The 17,699-nt window shown below is 57.4% G+C and overlaps 1 protein-coding gene across 1 annotated transcript in view; it reads right to left on the bottom strand.

Annotated features, from left to right (window-relative positions):
• LRRK1 (leucine rich repeat kinase 1) overlaps window positions 1–17,699 on the bottom strand; it is a 103,916-nt gene that overhangs the window by 17,241 nt on the left and 68,976 nt on the right. The window contains exons 12-22 of the mRNA XM_036277940.1: window positions 15,144–15,273; window positions 14,409–14,521; window positions 12,895–13,109; window positions 10,640–10,804; window positions 9,946–10,118; window positions 9,037–9,157; window positions 8,711–8,870; window positions 8,068–8,344; window positions 5,983–6,154; window positions 1,888–2,051; window positions 1,271–1,410 (exon numbers count right to left, since the gene is read on the bottom strand). Of these exons, the coding sequence (XP_036133833.1) occupies window positions 1,271–1,410; window positions 1,888–2,051; window positions 5,983–6,154; window positions 8,068–8,344; window positions 8,711–8,870; window positions 9,037–9,157; window positions 9,946–10,118; window positions 10,640–10,804; window positions 12,895–13,109; window positions 14,409–14,521; window positions 15,144–15,273 (1,830 nt within the window). The remainder of the gene's footprint in view (window positions 1–1,270; window positions 1,411–1,887; window positions 2,052–5,982; window positions 6,155–8,067; window positions 8,345–8,710; window positions 8,871–9,036; window positions 9,158–9,945; window positions 10,119–10,639; window positions 10,805–12,894; window positions 13,110–14,408; window positions 14,522–15,143; window positions 15,274–17,699) is intronic.

The raw sequence follows: 17,699 nt of genomic DNA, 5'->3' as shown, positions 1-17,699 counted from the left end.
CCGGCCCCGCAACCCCAGCCCCGGTTAAATCCCCACAGCACCTGCTATGAGGACCACGGGTTGATGGGAAGACACATGGGGCCTAGCAGCCCTCCTTGGATGGTCAAGCACCTCCCCAACTACCTCCTCTCAGGCCCCTTGCTAAGTGTTTCCTTGTAGGTCCCCTGCCCGTCAACACCCGAAGGACCCAGGCAGGTATCTTAGCATTGTCCTTAAGCATCTCATGTGGCGCTGTCCTGGGACGCAGGACGGCGAGCCGGGGCGGAAGCCGGCTCAGGAGGCCGGAGGACCGGCTGGCAGGCCCGTGGGTGCTCCGATTCCAGACCGGATCTCTGCTCGCCGGGCCGCCAGCCTCCAGAGGGTGAGGGCTCACGGGGACGAGGCCGCTGGGCTTTGCTGGGGCCTCCTCCCTGGAGACCGCCCTGTGGTCTGCCTCTGCTCCAGGAGCAAGACAGAGGGTGTGGGAACAGCACTTCAAAGAGTGTTTTCTTTGGGTTCGCAAAGGGCCCTGCTGATGGCTGAGCCCCTGCAGGACTCGGGGGGTGGGGGGGTGGCTGGGAAGGAGCAGGGGTCGTGGCAGGTGTGGCTCCACCTGCGGGCTCCCCAGATTCCAGCAGCACTGTCCCCACCGTGTGGCAGACCATGTGAGGCTCAGGTGGAGGGTCTCTGTGGACCACGTGTGGTCTGTGGTCACAGGGCCACTGACCGGCCCGCACACTGGGCAGCCGGGGGGCCCGGGTCTTCCCTGCAGTGCCGCCCCCCACCCTGAGGCTGGACTCCTGCCGGGGTCAGGGCTCCACCCGAGTGGCCTCAGGACCCCTCTGATGTCCCTGGGCTACGCACCAGTGGGATTTCTGCTCCCCAAATAAGGAGCTACCTTGGCTTACGAAGAAATACCGTTGACCTCAAAACAAAATACAGTTTTCCGTGTCGCTGAAAATCTGAATATAACTTTGACTCCCCCAAAACGTGTCTACAGTTGTCCCTCAATATCCATGGGGGTGGGTTCCAGGACCCTCAAGTACCAGATCCGCAGGTGCTCATGTCCCGGATAGAAAAGGGTGCGGACTGCGGACTGTCAGCCCTCCGCCCCCACGGATCCCACCGCTGCTGGTTGAATCCACGGATGCAAATCCCACGGCCACGGAGGCCAACTGGATGTTTATTTTAGAAACTTGCATGTAAGTGGACGTCCGCAGTTCAGACCCGTGTTGTTCAAGGGCCCCTGGATTAACACGAGCGTAGACTGGGTTCTAGAACATTCCCTTACCGGGAAACCATTGATCGATCAGGGAGTTGACATGGTCTGTGATGAAAGCCATCGCGGAGAAGTCCCTCATTTCTGACTGGCAAATGATTTTTATTCCTCCACTTTTTTTCTTTTTCCAGTTCACGTCCGAGGACTCCACACTGCAACCCAGAGACAAAAAGGCGGCCGTGGTGGTCTGGCCGTGGAGGACCCTGGGGTGGTCTCCTGCATGCACCCTGACAGGACCTGGGGATCGAACCCGCAATGCAGGGACATGCCCTTGACCGGGAATCAAACCCACGACCCTTTGCTCGGTGCTCTAACCACTGAGCACATGGCCAGAGCTAGGGAGGTATCTCATGTCTCCCTCAGGACCAGTGGCATCAGGTCTAGGGCAGGGGGCAGGGGGCCACGTAAATGACCACGCGGGTGCAGAGCTCAGTGGCCACCCACTCCGCTCAAGTCCTGGGCTGTCACCACACCCTCCGAGGGGAGAAGAGAAGGGGGGAGGAGATGGGGACCCTCTACACGGGTGGGGGACGTGTCTCCTTTTTCCAGCATGCTCAGCTCTCGGGAGCAGAGCTGGACCCGGCGGCCAGGCCCCGGCGGAGGCGCCCGGGACCGGCAGGCGCTCCTACCTGAGGTAGCCCCCGTCGAAAGTGACCAGGAGGCCTTCCTGCCAGTAGATGGTCTGGTTCCTCTTCACGCGGAAGGTACTGCAGCGGTTCCTCTGGTTGCCCGCGAAGCTGTAGATGGTGACTCTGCGCTGCCTGCTCTTCGTGTTCTTCTTCGTTTCGAAGAGCTGGAGGCGGAGACGAGACCCTGCTCACGGAGTCCGGGCTGCTCCGGCCCTGGGCAGAGCTGGGCAGGGGCCGGCCGCCCCGCCAGGACCGACGCCCACGGTCTCCCGGCCCCTCCCCGCCTGCGCATCCGGCCGCAAGTGGACGCTGGGCGGTGGGACGGGGTCTCCAGGATACCCTGGGGACAGTCCCCCGAAGACTTTTCCAGTCTGCCCCCCCGATTTTACAAGCAAACGTGTACGTTAAAAAACAAGGAAAATACAGGAAAAGGTAAATGAGAAAATAAAACACCAACACCACCAAGCAGAGTGATTAGGAAGATTTTGGTGTGTTTTTACTTACTTACTTACTTATTTGTTTATTTATTTATTTAGTTAGTTAGTGAGTTAGTTAGTTATTTCTTTTAATCCTCATCTAAGGATATTTTTCCATTGGTTTTCTGTTAGAGAGAGAGGGAGGGGGAGAGAGAGGGAGAAACACGGACATGGAAGAGACTCATCAATTGGTTGCCTCCTGCATGACCGTGACCAGGGCCGGGGATCGAACCACAACCGAGGTACATGCCCTTGACCGGGAATCGAACCCGCAACTCTTTGGTCCGAGGGCTGATGCTCTAACCGCGGAGCCAAACTGGCTGAGGCTATTTTGGTGTATTTTTACATCCAATGAATATCAGAATCGTTTGAACACGTACACACTCTGGACGAATACGTGTTGGAAATATGGGTTTGCACTGTCTGATCTCGAAGTGGAGGTAAATATCTCGGTGGGAAACCAATGATCGAGGAAAAGGAAAATAACTTGGAATATTTTATTCTAGAATCTTTTCCTATCTACATGTATGTTGATAAAACAGCTGAGGCCATCTTTCCTAAACTAGTATTTCTCATTTTCTAAATTTCTAATTTGGCATTTCTAACTTGGCACACTTTTATTTTTATTTTATTTTTTTTTTATCCTCACCCGAGGACATTTTTCCATTTTTTGTTCAGATAGAGCGGGAGGGAGAGAGAGAGAGAGAAACATCGATGTGAAGGGACACATCAAGTGGCTGCCACCCGCACGACCAACCAGGGCCGGGGACAAAGTGCAACCGAGGTACGTGTCCTTAGCGGGAACTGAACCCGGGTCTCTCTGTACCGCAGGCCGATGCTCCAACCGCTGAGCCAAACCAGCCAGGGCCACACTTTTAATTTTTATTTTTTAATTCTTTTTATCCTCACTCAAGGACATTTTTCCATTTTTTTGTTCAGATAGAGTGGGAGGGAGAGAGAGGAAGAGAGAGAGAGAGAGAAACATCGACGTGAAAGAAACACATCGAGTGGCTGCCACCCACACGACCAACCAGGGCCGGGGACAAACTGCAACCGAGGTACGTGCCCTTAGTGGGAACCGAACCCGGGTCTCTCTGGACCGTAGGCCGATGCTCTAATCGCTGAGCCAAACCGGCCAGGGCTTGGCACACTTTTAAAAGCTACAGTTTTCCAGTGCCTTGGAAAACATCTATAATATTCATGGCTCTAAAGCTCAATATTTGATTGCGTATAATAGTTTCTAGGTCATTCTCTTCTTTGGATGCTTAGATCGGTTCCCATCTCTTGCTCCTTCAAACAAGCCTGATGAAGATAAAGAACAGAGCATTCTCTGATTTCAAATAGTGTCCGCAGTTCACTTCTGGCAAGAGGGTTCGCGGGACAGGGTCTGAACGTCTTGGATTGAGGAATCTCTTTCCAAACGATGACACTGTACACACACTGACCACGGTGTGTGGCCGGTTCAAGATTCTGGGTTGGCTCGTACCACTCAACTCTGCTCATTTGATCGGTGACATGTGGCATCTCAGCATTGCAAATCTGCATTGACCGCTCAGGAGACTGACTCCTTTCTTTTCCTCATCTGAATTTCAATAGGACTCTTTTCCTGATTTTGAGTGAGGGATGGTGCTGGGAAGGGTGCCCACCTGCTCCCCCGGCTGGGCCCCTCTCCCTGCTTACTGAGTCCCCTGGGGAGCTCAGGCCTCACACGACGCTGCTGCTCTGTGGGCTCCCGCTTAGAACAGGGAGAGTTCAAAGGGAGGGCCAGGTGGCCGAGTGACCTAGTGGGGACCAAGGTCCTCTACCTATTCCTTCCACCAGCCCACCCTCTGGCGTCAGACTAGCCTCCCTAGACTGTCTCCTTCTGAGACAGTTTTTTTTCTTAATCCTCACCCAACAGTATTTTTTCCCATTTATCTTCAGATAAAGTAAGAAGGGGGGAGAGAGAGAGAGAGAGAGAAATATTGACAGGAGAGAGATATATCGATTGGTTGCCTCCCGCACGACCTGACCAGGGCTGGGGACCAACTGCAACCCAGGTACGTGCCCTTGGCCAGAACTGAACCTGCGACTCTTTGGTCCATGGGCTGACGCTCCACTGCTGAACCAAACCAGCCAGGGCAGCTGAGACAGTTTTAATTTTCAGGCTCTTGCTTTATTTTTTAACATTTCAGTAAAATGGGGAGATCAAAAAATACTTGGCCCGGCCGGTGTGGCTCAGTGGTTGAGCGTCGACCCTGCACCAAGAGGTCGCTGGTTTGATTCCTGGTCAGGGCACATGCCCAGGTTGTGGGCCTGATCCCCAGTGGGGGGCATGCAGGAGGCGGCCAGTAGATGTTCTCTCATCGATGTTTCTATCTCTCTCTCCTTCTCCCTTCCCCTCTCTCTAAAATCAATGAAGAAAAATAAATTTTTTTTTAAATACTTGAATTTAGCCAAGAAGCTGTAAATTCCTCAAGGGCCTTTTAATTAGACTGTGGCAAAAGTCAGCTCATACTGAATTGAATGTCAACTGCCCGACTGTCCAGGTTTAGACCAGGGGTTCTCATGCTGTCGGGAGGGTCAGAATCTTCCGGAAGGCTTGTGAAAAATGGAGCGCTGAGCTCCATCCTGGAGTTCCTGCTGTATAGGGGCTGGGCAGCCCGAGAATTTGCATATCTGAGAAGTTCCCAGGGCCCAGCCAGGTGTGGCTCAGTGGCTGAGTATCAGGTGGGACCCAGGCACCAAGAGGTCCCAGTTCGATTCTGGGTCAGGACACATGTCCACGTTGTGGGCCTGATCCCCCGTGGGGGCATGCAGGAGGCAGCCAATCGATGTTCTCTCTCTCTCTCTCCCTTCCTCTCTCTCTAGACTCAATAAAGGAAAAAAAAAAAAAGAAGTTGCCAGGTGAGGCTGATTCTGCTGGTCCAGGGACCGCACTTGGAGAACCAACACTCTAGACAAGTACCACTTCTATGTTATTGTCTTGCGATGAAATGAACATTGACCGACAGCCGGGTGTCCTTTCAAGAACCCACAGATAATAACTCCCTGGCGTAGCTCATCATTGCTTCCAGACCAAGTTCACGTTCTGTGCCCAAGGTCTCAAGCTTGACTGGACATGGAGTCAATGGGGAGCTTTAAAAAACACCCATGTCTGGGTGCCACACCCTAAGATTCTGATTTAAATGGCCTGGGGCCTGCGCTGTTAGAAGCTCCCAGGCGAGGCTGGTGCACGGACTCAGTGCTAAGTTGCGGCTGGAAGGACGTGGTTCTCAAGTGTGGGCCCCAACGTCAGGTCACCTGGAACAACGGTCAGATATGCAGATTCTTGGGTCCCTGCCCATGTCCACTGACTCAGAACCTCGAGTGGGGCCCAGCCCTGCAGGGATTTGGGTGCAGGTTAACCACTGCTTGCAAAGGACTATTCTGAGCCAGCCAGGTGCTGACTTATGTTCCCAGCACGGTTCCAAGGGGTCTGCTGGCTCAGCAGGACGAAGGCTGTGCCCAGCTCAACTCCTGGGCCTAAGTCAACAGTTTTGCTGCAGGAAAAGCATTTTTTAGTCAAACCTTCCAGCAGAGGGCGCTCCCTCGAGGGCACTGCTGCAGGGACCCCACCCCGGGGAGAAACCGCCACTACCTGGAGGTCCATCTCTGCCAGGCTGATCAGCATCCGCGCTATGAACCGTTGCCAGAAGCCAACGGGAACGAAGCTCATCTTAAACACCCTCTGAATGGTGTTGGCCGCGGGGCGCCGCATGCTGTGGGTGTCCAGGCCCGGCTTGGACGGGAGGAGGTGCGGCAGGAGGTAGCTGCAACACCAAAGGGCACCGTGACCGTCCGACCCGCGGACAGCCAGCTGCCCTCTTCCCGGGGCCTTGGGATTTTGTTTTGAAAAAGAGAGCGCAGTTTATATGCTAAGAATAAATGCTCCAAGAGAGAACGAAGGCGGGAACGTATGGATCGAGTCTCTAAGACAGAGACCAGGTTGACGTCGGAAAAGGACAGGAACCTTCCGTGATCGCAAACGCGACACACAGAGCAAACCGCCGGGAGGCTCTGCATGTACAGGGGCGGCGGCCCGGAGTCGCCTCAGATGGGCTCTGGACGGCGGAGGAAACAAACACAGCTGTCCAGCCCCAAGGACAAGGGAGGTCCTGGGGTCAGAGTGGCGTTTTTTGGCTTTCGAAGCTATTTATTGTTCTTGGCTAACGGAGACCCTGCAGTCGCCTTTAAAGACTGAACGAGGCTGTTCGCGCGAAGGAGGGCATTTGACAAGAGTGTCTTGCTGGTCATAAAAGCTCTGAATCACCATGTCACCGCGCGGCCCCTGGCTGTGGTCCTTGGAAAACAGCCGAAAGCCAGGAGGTCCCTCCAAGAGTGTCCCCAAGGGTCAGGCTCAGGGCAGAACGAGGGTGTGTCCCTTTCTTAACAAAGGCTTTCCTCCTAATCCTCTTAAAACACATCGGTTTAGGTCCTCCAATAAAAATGTCTTTATAATTTTCTGGAAGAGATTCCAAAAATATATCGTAGAAGGAAAATAAAGTGACAGGCAGGCTCGGGGTCTTACACACACCTGTGACCTCTGCAACCTCACTCCCGACTTGGGAAGAGAAGGGACACCCAGCTCCCAGGGGTGGCGAGGCCCAGAGGGGGCGGGCGGTGAAGTTTTAGGGGCTCCCCATTTCAGACCTGGGGGGGATAAAGGACCTTCTCACCCACCCCAGCTGCAGGGCCTCTCTCTTCGTGTATTATTCCCATTCCACAGATGGGCAAAGAAAGGCAGTGGGGACTCATCCTCAGATCTCAGCCCCACGCTCTGACCACTGCACTGAGCCTCCACGAGGACCCGGGGACGAGCCGGCTGTCGTCCACGCAGACTCGCATACACGCATAACTGACTTGCCCTTACTGAGTGTCAGCGCCTCCTCACGCCTGTTGATGAAATGACCAGACACGTGTTGTGTTCGGCACCGCTGTCCACTCCCAAGCCGCCTGGCCCTGGGCTTTCTCCTGGACCGAAGCCCAGGACGCCCCCGGCCACGGTGCGAGGGGCCGTGTGGATTTTGAAATCCATTTTGTGGTTTTGCTTTTGAGGACTCGCTGGTGGTCCCCAAAGGGCTGGAGGCCCCTCCTAACCGCTGAGCCATACCAGCCAGGACTGGAGGCCCCTCCTAAAGCTACAAGGCTGAGTAGAAATTTCGGTGGGACCCGGGCATGGCTGACACAGTCTCTGGGGTAGAGGCGCCGGGTCCAAGCCAGCGCCCCAGGAGGCTCCAGTGGGTTCGCCCCAGAACTCCGGGGTTGGAGGCAAGGTGGAAACACATTTGGCGGACTTGGGGTCCTGGCTGCTGGTCAATATCAGATCAGACCCAGGAAGTGGCTACACTGAATTCAGGCCAGGAGGCCCTGAGTACCAAGCGGGCTTAGATTGGAGCATCACCCGCCTACCCAGCCCGGGCCCTGCACCCTGAAGCCAAGCTGTGCAATTAGCATGAGCAGACTTGTCACTTACTCCTTGTCTATTCACCAAATAACCAAGCAATCGACCCCCTGAAATGTGAACCCCCGCAAAGTTAGTTTTCATGCCATCCTTGTATGTTTTCCTACAACTTTTCAGCGAGTGGTTATCTTCGAACCCCGTGAAAAGAGACACCACGGCCCACCCCTCGGCCCCAGCTCCTCCTCCTTGCAGCAGCGGGCGCAGCCCGGTCCCAGCACTCACCTGTCATTGGCCACGGGCAGGGCGATCTCAAACTTGGCCAGGAACTGGAAATACTGTTCTTCCGTCTGCTGCGTGAAGCCGGTCCCGACCAGCAGCATCCTGAGGTCCTCCGCCCGGATCACCCCGTTCTTGGCCACTGAGCGGGAGCCTTTGATGTTGAAGATCCTCTGCAGACACTCGGACAGCCAGATGGGGTCCAGGAAGTAGAGGTTCCGCAGGCCGTGGCTGGTGTCAGGGAAGTGCAGCAGGGCACCGGTCTCTATGAGGAAGCTGATGGCTACGCAGAGGGGGAGGGGCAGCATCAGACAGAGGGCCAAGGGGACCCGGGGCCCCGACGTCCATGAGGGCCAGGTCGCAGATTCTTCCCGGGAAACACCAACATGTGGGCCTTCGGATCGGTCGGCTGCCCCCTGCAGGTACCAACATGCCGCCAGCCAGCCGGGGAGCCCCCGTCTCTCGGTCCCCTTTATTCCGGATTCCATCTCTGCAAATCCGCTTACTCAGAATTGATGTGTGACCCCCAAATCAATACCCGCAGCGCATCTGTGTCCTTTGCAGACATGCGCAGAGTGGTGGAAAACCTGCGCCCCCTTTCCGGGACCCCGTGCGTGCCCGGTGCCGCCCGCGCCCCTCCCCCACCCACCAGACTGCAGGTCCTCGTAGTCGTTGATGTCATTGCAGGGTGTCTGCTCCACCAGCTGCTCCAGCTGCCGGTCCGTCAGGTACTGCACGTCGTCGCTCAGGCGGCGGCGCTGATGCTCCGCCAGCACGGCCTCCTGGAGGCTCAGGTAGCTCCTGGGGATCTGGGGACATGGGCAGGCTGAGCCCCCAGGTGTGCCCGGTGTGCCCGGCCTCCCCGCCTGCCTGCTGGCTGGGACCACGGAGCCCGAGGACACGCTAGAGAGAGGCGGTGGCTCCCCACAAACGGGGCGCAGGCCCCTCTGCCTCCGCGGGATGTGAGGTACCCACCAGCCTCCCCACGAGCCGCTGGCAGCCGATGGTGCTGCCCACGTCCCTCATGCTGCAGGTGACGTGGAAGATGAGCTGACGCAGCCCCTCCTGGCCCTCCAGGCTCTTGCAGGAAACCTCGCTGTGGGTGCAGAACAGACCCCTCCTCACCGGCCTGGCCTCCGACAGGCGCCGCGGCGTCTCTGATTCCCGAGTGTTTCGTCCCGAACACCGGAGAGTCGCGAGCACGCACGGAACACGGACACGCAGAGGTTTCTCGAGGTCTCGCTCGGCGCAGAGCACGGTGCTGAGAGCGCCCCCACCTGTCACTTCGGTCCGCCTTCCCAACGTGCCCATTTTACAGAGGAGGGAAGGGAGGTGGCCCCCAAGGACACAAGCTGGAGGGGAGCAGACTCGGGTTGAACCCAGGCCTCTGACCCAGAGCTGGTGTTCCGTTGTCACAGACCCCAGGGCGCAGGAGTTCTGCCTTCTGAGCTGGGCAGTTGTGTCCCCAGGCTGACCTGTGCACCCTTGTCCACGGAACTCTACCCAGAGGGGCGGCACCCAAAGCCACGAGCGCAGCCACTGCCACACACACTTGACTCCCACCAGAGGATGGTAACTGGACTTGCTGAGCCTCAGTTTCACCATCTGCAACGTGGGTGCCACGTCTAACCTGCAGGGCCGTGGCGAGAGTCCTAGGACAGGAGGTGGGAGAAGGGACAAGCCCAGAGCGCCCTCCCCAGTGCCGTGTCTGCCCTGGGGGTCAGGCTGCTCCCCTTCATGTTGGAAGCGGCCCCAGAGGAGCCCAGCCTGGTTAGGAGCCCTCCACGGGCAGATCTCAGGGTGCCTGGGAAGATCGACAAGAGAGGGAGCAGCGGCCACGGCCACCCGCCAGGTCAGAGCGAGCAGGAGGCCTGGGACACTCACTGTAAGTGTTTGAAAGTGATGTCAGGGAAGCCGGTGGCCCGGGACCCGGAGGGCGCGCGGCAGAGAGCCAGGACGTAGGCTCGCAGCGTCGCGATTCTCTCCACGCGGAACTTGCTCTCGATCAAGTCCAGGTGGGTCCCCACCACCAGCACCACGGCGTTGGGGGCCTTGGCCTGCAACAGAGAACCCGGGGCTGAGCACCCACTGCCCTCACCTGTACAGGGTGGCGAGACCCCTCCCAGGTGATGCCCACCTCCGGCCTGTGGCCCTGAGCCTGTCGCCCACTCCTGTCAGCAAACCTCGAGGGCACAAGACCCCGACTGAGGGGTGCGAGGCCCCTGTGAATCTCCCTGGATTTCAGACCCCGTCAGACGGTGCAGCCGCCTCCTGGGACAGAGGCTGCCTCCAGCCGTCACCTCGCACCGGAGAGGGGCGCCCTGCTCCCCTTTACCCGACAGCGAGGGGCTTTCAATTAAGGGAGAAGGACTAGAGCACTTGCTGCCAGACACCATCCAGCCAGGGGGTTGTCAATGCCCCACCGTGGCCTCGGATGCCAGGGCCCTCCGTGCAGTTTGCCCAAACGCAAAGCTTCTTCCTGAGGGTTTGTTTTTCTCAGTAAAAGGGGACGCTTTAGAGGTGTGGCCGGATCCCCGCGACGCCCGGGGACGGCGCTCCGACGGGCCGGGTCTCTCACCTCGATGTTGAGCAGCCAGAACTGGAGGCTGGCCACGGCCTCCTCGCCCAGCGCCAGGTTCCAGACCACCACGTACAGGGCCTTGTCCGTGAAGAAGCACTGGTTGACGGTCGCCATGCTGGTGGGGCCGCCGATGTCCCAGACGTTGAATTCTATGGACTCAACCTACTTGAGCAACAAAGCAGAGGCAGGAGGCATGTTACAGACCACGGCTCCAGCCCCGAGAAAACTGTCCCCTTTGCACGCTGTGTTTAGGGCCTAAAACACGGCCGACGGACAAGCTTTGCCTGTCTCGGCGTTCGTGTTAGGAGTCGGTCATCCAAGTCGGGGAAAGGGACCCAGGGTGCAGAGTGGACTTACGGGGGCCTCTATCCACTATTAGTGGAGCAGAGCCCGGCCTGGACACCGTGTCCATCTGTCTGTGGACACGGGGGCATTGTCCGGTCTCCATCCGGGCTGCAGACAGTTAGGGGACGTCCTGCCCTTGGAGCCCGTCAGTGATATCAGCGCGCACACTGAGCTGAGCCTCCCGCTGAGTGGGGCCGAGGAGACGGGCCTCTGGACTCTCGGGGGTCAGAGGCGGCGCCCACCAAGGGCGCAGGGAAACCGCCTTGCCGTGGGAATTAAACAAAAGCTTAGCTGTTGGGCTGCTGGGAAGGGCTGTGTAAACGGTGGTTTCTCTATCGCTCTATGAGGTAAGAGTCTGGCCCGAGCAGCTGAGACTGTGGTTTTCTGGAGCCAAGAACCATTCCCACGATGCTGCCTTCGGGCCTCCAAGACCCGCTTCTGTAGAGAGTTGAAAACGAACAGCTGGACAGCTGTGCTCAATTGGCAGGCGGTCCAGTCCCACAGAGCTACGGGCTCAGCATTCGAAGGACGGGGAGGCTGTCTTTCAGGGGGAGAGAGGGGGTCACTTTAGCGACGGCAGGAAAGAACCAGGGGCCGAAGGAGACCGTTGATGACAACGGTCATCGCTGCTCGGGCCGCGGGCAGCTGTCAGGAGCGGCTGCACAAAGCAGGGGGGGCATCCAGAGATCGGGTCACTTAAAGACCCTGCGGGCACGATTTAGGTGGATTCAGTCCTGGGGTGTTCTGGGGGGAGGGTGATTTAATTATTCGACCGTTCTGGCCCGAACAGGCAGGGCTCTGTTCTTCAGGGGACTATGCTCTGAGTCAACGTTAAATTAGACATTCAGCTTACATGCCGAGTGACGCACACAGGATGGAGTTCCCTGACTCGGAAAGTGGTTCGTGTGTGAGGCTGTGCTGGGCTGTGGGGCACCATGCAGGCTTGGGCCTGGAAGCCCCCCGGTCCCCGCAAGCAGCCCCCTGCATCTGCATCCCTGTGGGGCTACCTGCAGCCCCACATTTGGCCACAGGTAAGGGAGGCATTGGCTGCACCCACTCCCTGGGCCTGGACACAGCTCCTGGCCGGGCTGTATTCCATCCACCAGTATTCCCAGGCTTTTTCCTGATTCTAATTAGAGACAATTTTCATGTTTATTTGTCTCCTGCTGAATGGAAAACAGGAGAATCAACAGGTCCCCAGAAGGATTAGATTTAAACAGGGCTTCAAAACTAGATTTTTCAGACCCTGCGGTGACAGCAGGTGTCAGGGGAACAGCACATTCATACTTGGGGTGCTTTCCCAGCCTCCCCGTTAGCTGCAGGTGCCGAGGGTCTCACCGCCTACAGCAGTGATTGGTTCTCAGCCCCCGTGGGCCCGGCCCCAGGCCATTTGAATCGCAGTCGCTGGGGTCAGGAGTAGAAAGGCAGGGGCAACACTGTCTTTAAAGGCTCACTGAGGAACTCTGACAACCAGGATTGGCGGTCACTGCCGGAGCCTCAACTTATTCTAACAGATAAACTCCAGCCTGGCCGGTGTGGCTCAGTGGCTGAGCCTCAACCTGTGCACCAGGAGGTCACTGGTTTGACTCCTGCTGAGGGCACATGCCCAGGTTGTGGGCTCGATCCCCAGCAGGAGGCAGCCAATCGATGGATGTTGATGTTTCTCATCGATGTTTTTATCTCTCGCTCCCTCTCCCTTCCTCTCTAAAATCAATAAAAACATATTTAAGAAAAAGAAGAACTCCAAGGTCATGTTAAGGAGTTCACCGGCTTGGCAGGAGCGGGTTTGAGACGGCACACATTGGGCCCTGCGACCTTTGGGGTCTCGGACACGGGCGAGGAAGTCCCAGGCTCTGCGGGAAGGAGGGGGGAGGGCCGGGGGCCGCTGCGTGCCCGCCGCCCTTCACCTTGGCTTTGGAGCCCGCGGGCCTCTGGAGCTCCCACTTGGTGGTCCTGATGGTGGCCTCGCCGTGCGCCAGCTGGGGGCACCGCCCCGTCTGCAAGATCTCCAGCAGCGTGGACTTGCCCTGGCGCGGAGGTCCCACGACGATCATTTTCATCAGCTTGCACCTCTCGGCTTTCCGCAGCTGCGCGCGCAGGTAGCACAGCACTGCTTTGGGGCCTGCGCGAGATGGGGGGCCCGCTGCTGAGACTGTGGGGTGTGGGGCCGCTGCTGGGGTTGGGGGGGTGGGGCCGCTGCTGGGGTTGGGGGGGGTGGGCCCGCTGCTGAGACTGCGCGAGATGGGGGGCTGCTGCTGAGACGGCGTGAGATGGGGGGCCCCCCCGGTGCTGAGACTGCGCGAGATGGGGGGCCGCTGCTGAGACTGTGGGGTGTGGGACCGCTGCTGGGGCTGGGGGGGTGGGCCTGCTGCTGAGACTGCAGGAGATGGGGGGCCCGCTGCTGAGACTGCGGGAGATGGGGGGCGCTGCTGAGACTGCGGGAGATGGGGGGCCCGCTGCTGAGACTGCGGGAGATGGGGGGCGCTGCTGAGACTGCGGGAGATGGGGGGCCCGCTGCTGAGACTGCGGGAGATGGGGGGGCGCTGCTGAGACTGCGGGAGATGGGGGGCCTCTGCTGAGACTGTGGGAGATGGGGGGCGCTGCTGAGACTGTGGGAGATGGGGGGCGCTGCTGAGACTGCGGGAGATGGGGGGCGCTGCTGAGACTGCGCGAGATGGGGGCCCGCTGCTGAGACTGCGCGAGATGGGGGGGCGCTGCTGAGACTGCGTGAGATGGGGGGGCACTGCTGAGACTGCGGGAGATGGGGGGGCCTCTGCTGAGACTGTGGGAGATGGGGGGGCATTGCTGAGACTGTGGGGGGCACACCCGCCTCCCTGGGGAGCAAGATCCCGTCTGGAAGAGCCCCTTTCTAGGTGTCGCAATGGGGTGGGTTCAGAAGACTGCTGGATCCAAAGGAGGGGAGCAGGGATACTGATCACCCCCGAAAGTGAAGACTAAAGTCACAGACCTAAAGGCAACATCCTTGGTGCCTACGGGGTCCTACTAGTTTTAGCACATGGTGGATGACAGTACAGTAATGGTTCTCAGTGCCCGGCCGGTGTGGCTCAGTGGTGAGTGTGGACCCTGCACCAAGAGGTCACCGGTTTGATTCCCAGTCAGGGCACATGCCCAGGTTGTGGGCCAAATCCCCAGTGGGGGGCATGCAGGAGGCGGCTAATCAATGTTCTCTCTCATCGATGTTTCTCTCTCTCCCTCTGACTTCCTCTCTCTCTCAAATCAATAAAGAAAAAATAATGATGATGGCCCTCAGCAACTACGGCTTTCTGAGTGAGTTCTCAGCATCTTCCCAAACATGGGGGCTGGAGTCGGGCTCCATGGGTCACCCCGCTGTCTCCACCCCAGGCCCTCAACAGCGAGACTTGAGCTGTCTTTCCAAGGGGGTGGCACCGGGAAGCCTTACCTTCTTTCCTGATCTCTGCAGGCACATTGCTGATGTTCAGATCTTCAATGTCCAGTTGCCAGAGGTTGCCCAGCTGCCCCAGCTCAGCGGGGAGTTCTCTCAGGCCAGGATTGCTAGGAGCACCATGGGGGCACACACACACGCACGCACAAGCACACACGCACACACACGCGCACACGCATGCACACGCACGCACACGCACGCACACACACACAGCAGCCGGTCAGCTCGGAGGCTTGCAGCAGCCACTCAGCCCACACCCCAAACCCAGCATCTTGGGCCCTGATTTCCAATGGTCCATTTATATACTAATTTCAAAGCCTTTCCCCCTGGGAAGCCAGGGGTCCGAATGGCAGCTTTGTCCTCTGCCAATCCTGGTGGCTCAGCACTGGGTCCCACCCCCCAACTTTCTCAGCTGGTCTATTAATTACACCACCTTGATGACGATCACTACCTCCTCCCGCAAAGGCGGGGTGACCTGACGTATTTTCTATTTCCATGAGGATTTGCCCACTGCTGAACCCTCGGAAGTGCTTGGCAGTAGCTGCTCAGTGAACGGAAGGACGGGGATCAGACAGTCCTCAGGAACACGAGCAGAGCGCCCCAGCCTCACCCTGGGGCTCCTCTGTGCCTCCCCCGCCCAAGGCCTGGCTCTGCCTGCAGAGGGCTCCTCCCCCCTGGCTGTGTCCTTGGCGATTTAGGGAGGGACACCCTGCCTCCAGGCTGTGTACTTACTTTCCCAGGTAGAGTTCTGATAAGCCCTTCAGTAGGCAGACGGAGGGTGGGACTGCATCCAGATAATTGTCGTTCAGACACAGGACTTCCAGAGAGTCACTCAGGAAGGCTGGGAAGTCCAGGACACACACTGCAAAGAGAGGCAAGGCGGCTGGGTTTGAAATGGACTGTGGCCGCCGCGCAGAGGCCAAGGGCTGGACACGTGGGCGCAGCCTCGGGGTGGATGCTCGTGCTACGGACGAGGGATTCCAATTCCAGCACTTCGCCAAGCAGGTGTCCTTGAACGCGGGCAAAGATGTGACAACAAGGGTGTTGGGGGACAGTTTCTAACAGCAAAGACAGGACAGCCCAGCCGTCCACCCACAGCGGGGTGGGGTAATAACAACCGTCAGAGAGTGCGGGAAGTTCTGCATGGACGGCTGTGGGCCGAAAAACAAGGTGTGGAACAAGGTAGCTGAAGGCTTACTGGATGAACCACAAACAGTGTGCGGACTCGTGAGCAAACCACACCCCATGCATTTATGTGTGTGTGTTATATGCATGTGTGTACACGTGGCAAAATGCACATACGTGTGTCTATGTTATACATGCATGTCAGACACAGTTGTGACCAGAGACACATGGAATTCCACAGACGTCTCTGGAGAAGAAAGTGGTCAGGGGACGGACTATCCCGTCCGCGCCAGCTGGTACCGTTCAGAAATTTTGTCTGGCACGTCCACGTGTGACTTCTTCAATTAGAGAAAGCCAGTTCGCTAAAAAAAAAGTACTAATATGGGCTTTGTTCCCATGCTCCCTAAGATGGCATTTTCTGAAAAACAAGCCAACTCTCCGGTCTTCCAATGACTTCATTAATTAGACTAATGATGAGATTACCATTAAAATCACGTCCAACCCGCCGTTTCGCGGGCACCAGAGTGTGAGTTGAGAAAGAATGTGTTTCAGAGGCTTGGAAACGCACGCTGATGGGAACCAGGGGGTTGGGTTTCAGCAGAATCTCTGAAGGGCCTTCCCCCCTCCAAAGGCAGGGAGAGGGGGCAGGACAGCCTGCAGAATTCAAGATAAAGTAGTGGCTTGACGCCCTCTCGCCTGGTTCTCTGCCAGACGAGAGGACAGAGAAGCCAGAATCTCTCTTTGGGCTAAAGGATGCTCTGTTGCCCTCGATCATGACACCCACCCCCTCTTCGCTCTGGCCCTTCTCCACACGGAGCGCAGAGTCCATGGCAATAGGGTAACCTGGCATCGGAGAATGCTCTGGGGGAGATGATAACGGAATACCAAAACCGGTGCCCGGCAGTGTGCCCAGTTAGCCGCAGTGTTGAGCAGGGCTCAATGCAGCGCCCCCTAGGGGAATAAACACGCAACTGCCTCCTAGAGACGGCTTGGTATCAGCCCCTGTTCCGCGAGAAAATGTTCAAAAGACTTCTTTTCCTCAATGAAAAAGAATGAGCAATTTTAGCCTGCCCTCATTCACACCGAAAAACATCGAGAATGAGAAAGGCTCGCTTTCTTCCCGGAGAACACCTCTGAACACTTGGCTTCTGCTGCCTGCCAGCTTTAAAGTTTCTCCCGGGTGTTTATGAACCCTCTTTAAGTAACGGACGGATGGAAGAAGGAACCTTTGCTCCAGACAGAAGCAACACCTGTTAGAGATCTCCTGGCCCCGTGTGGAAACTATGAAGACCGGGCAGGGGAGTCCGGCGCGAGGCATTTATGAACTGTAATTATTTATTCATAAGTTATTTATGACTCCGCTGGTCTGAAGGTTACCGTAAAAACGGCTGTCCAAATTATTTTTGGACAAGGCCGCTGCACAAATATGACTACTCGAAGGTGCATAAATTCACTCGGAATTTTACTATCCATCCGCAAACAAGTTATCTTTTATAGATAGTTCCTGCCTGTGGGTCAACAGCCCGAGAGAGGAGACAGCTTTGCGACGGGCCGCCTTCTTCCCCCCCCCATGTGGGCCTCAACTTGCTAGACGAAAATAAAAAAATCAAGAGGCCTCTGTCCTGTGCCCACTCTGCCATCCACCGTGGCGGGGGGGCCCTCCAAGATGTGCGGCCTCCCCACCTCGCCCCCCCAGACACGCCCGTGTGGGCCATGAGCAGAGGCATTTTCCAGAACATCGGTAGCTATTCCCATAATGCCTTCACAGGGGTGGCTGGTCCCACGGAGTGTCAGCCCATGTCCTCACCCTTCTAACAACCCAAATGTATGGGGCTTCGTCCGCAGCGAGGGACACGCGACGGCTTCACCCCAGCGACACGTTCCATGCCCACTGCTCCATTTGGAATTGATGAGATGGAGGGTTTGCTTCTCTTTCCTCCCAAGTGAGATCCCTACGTCTGGACTCGTTTCCAAAGCCCTGAGGCCCCTCATTTTAAAAAGGGGCAGTTATGCCCGGGCGGTGTGGTTCAGTGGTTCAGCTTCAACCCTGTACCAAGAGGTCGCCGGTTTGATTCCCGGTCGGGCACATGCCCAGGTTGTGGGCCTGATCCCCAGTGGGGGGCATGCAGGAGGCGGCCAGTCCATGGTCTCTCTCATTGATGT

This window comes from Molossus molossus, unplaced genomic scaffold, assembly GCF_014108415.1.
Source record: "Molossus molossus isolate mMolMol1 unplaced genomic scaffold, mMolMol1.p scaffold_m16_p_24, whole genome shotgun sequence".
Taxonomy (NCBI): Eukaryota; Metazoa; Chordata; class Mammalia; order Chiroptera; family Molossidae; genus Molossus; species Molossus molossus.
The sequence above is the reverse complement of the archived record's forward strand: the minus strand, read 5'-3'. Positions and strand labels throughout refer to the sequence as shown.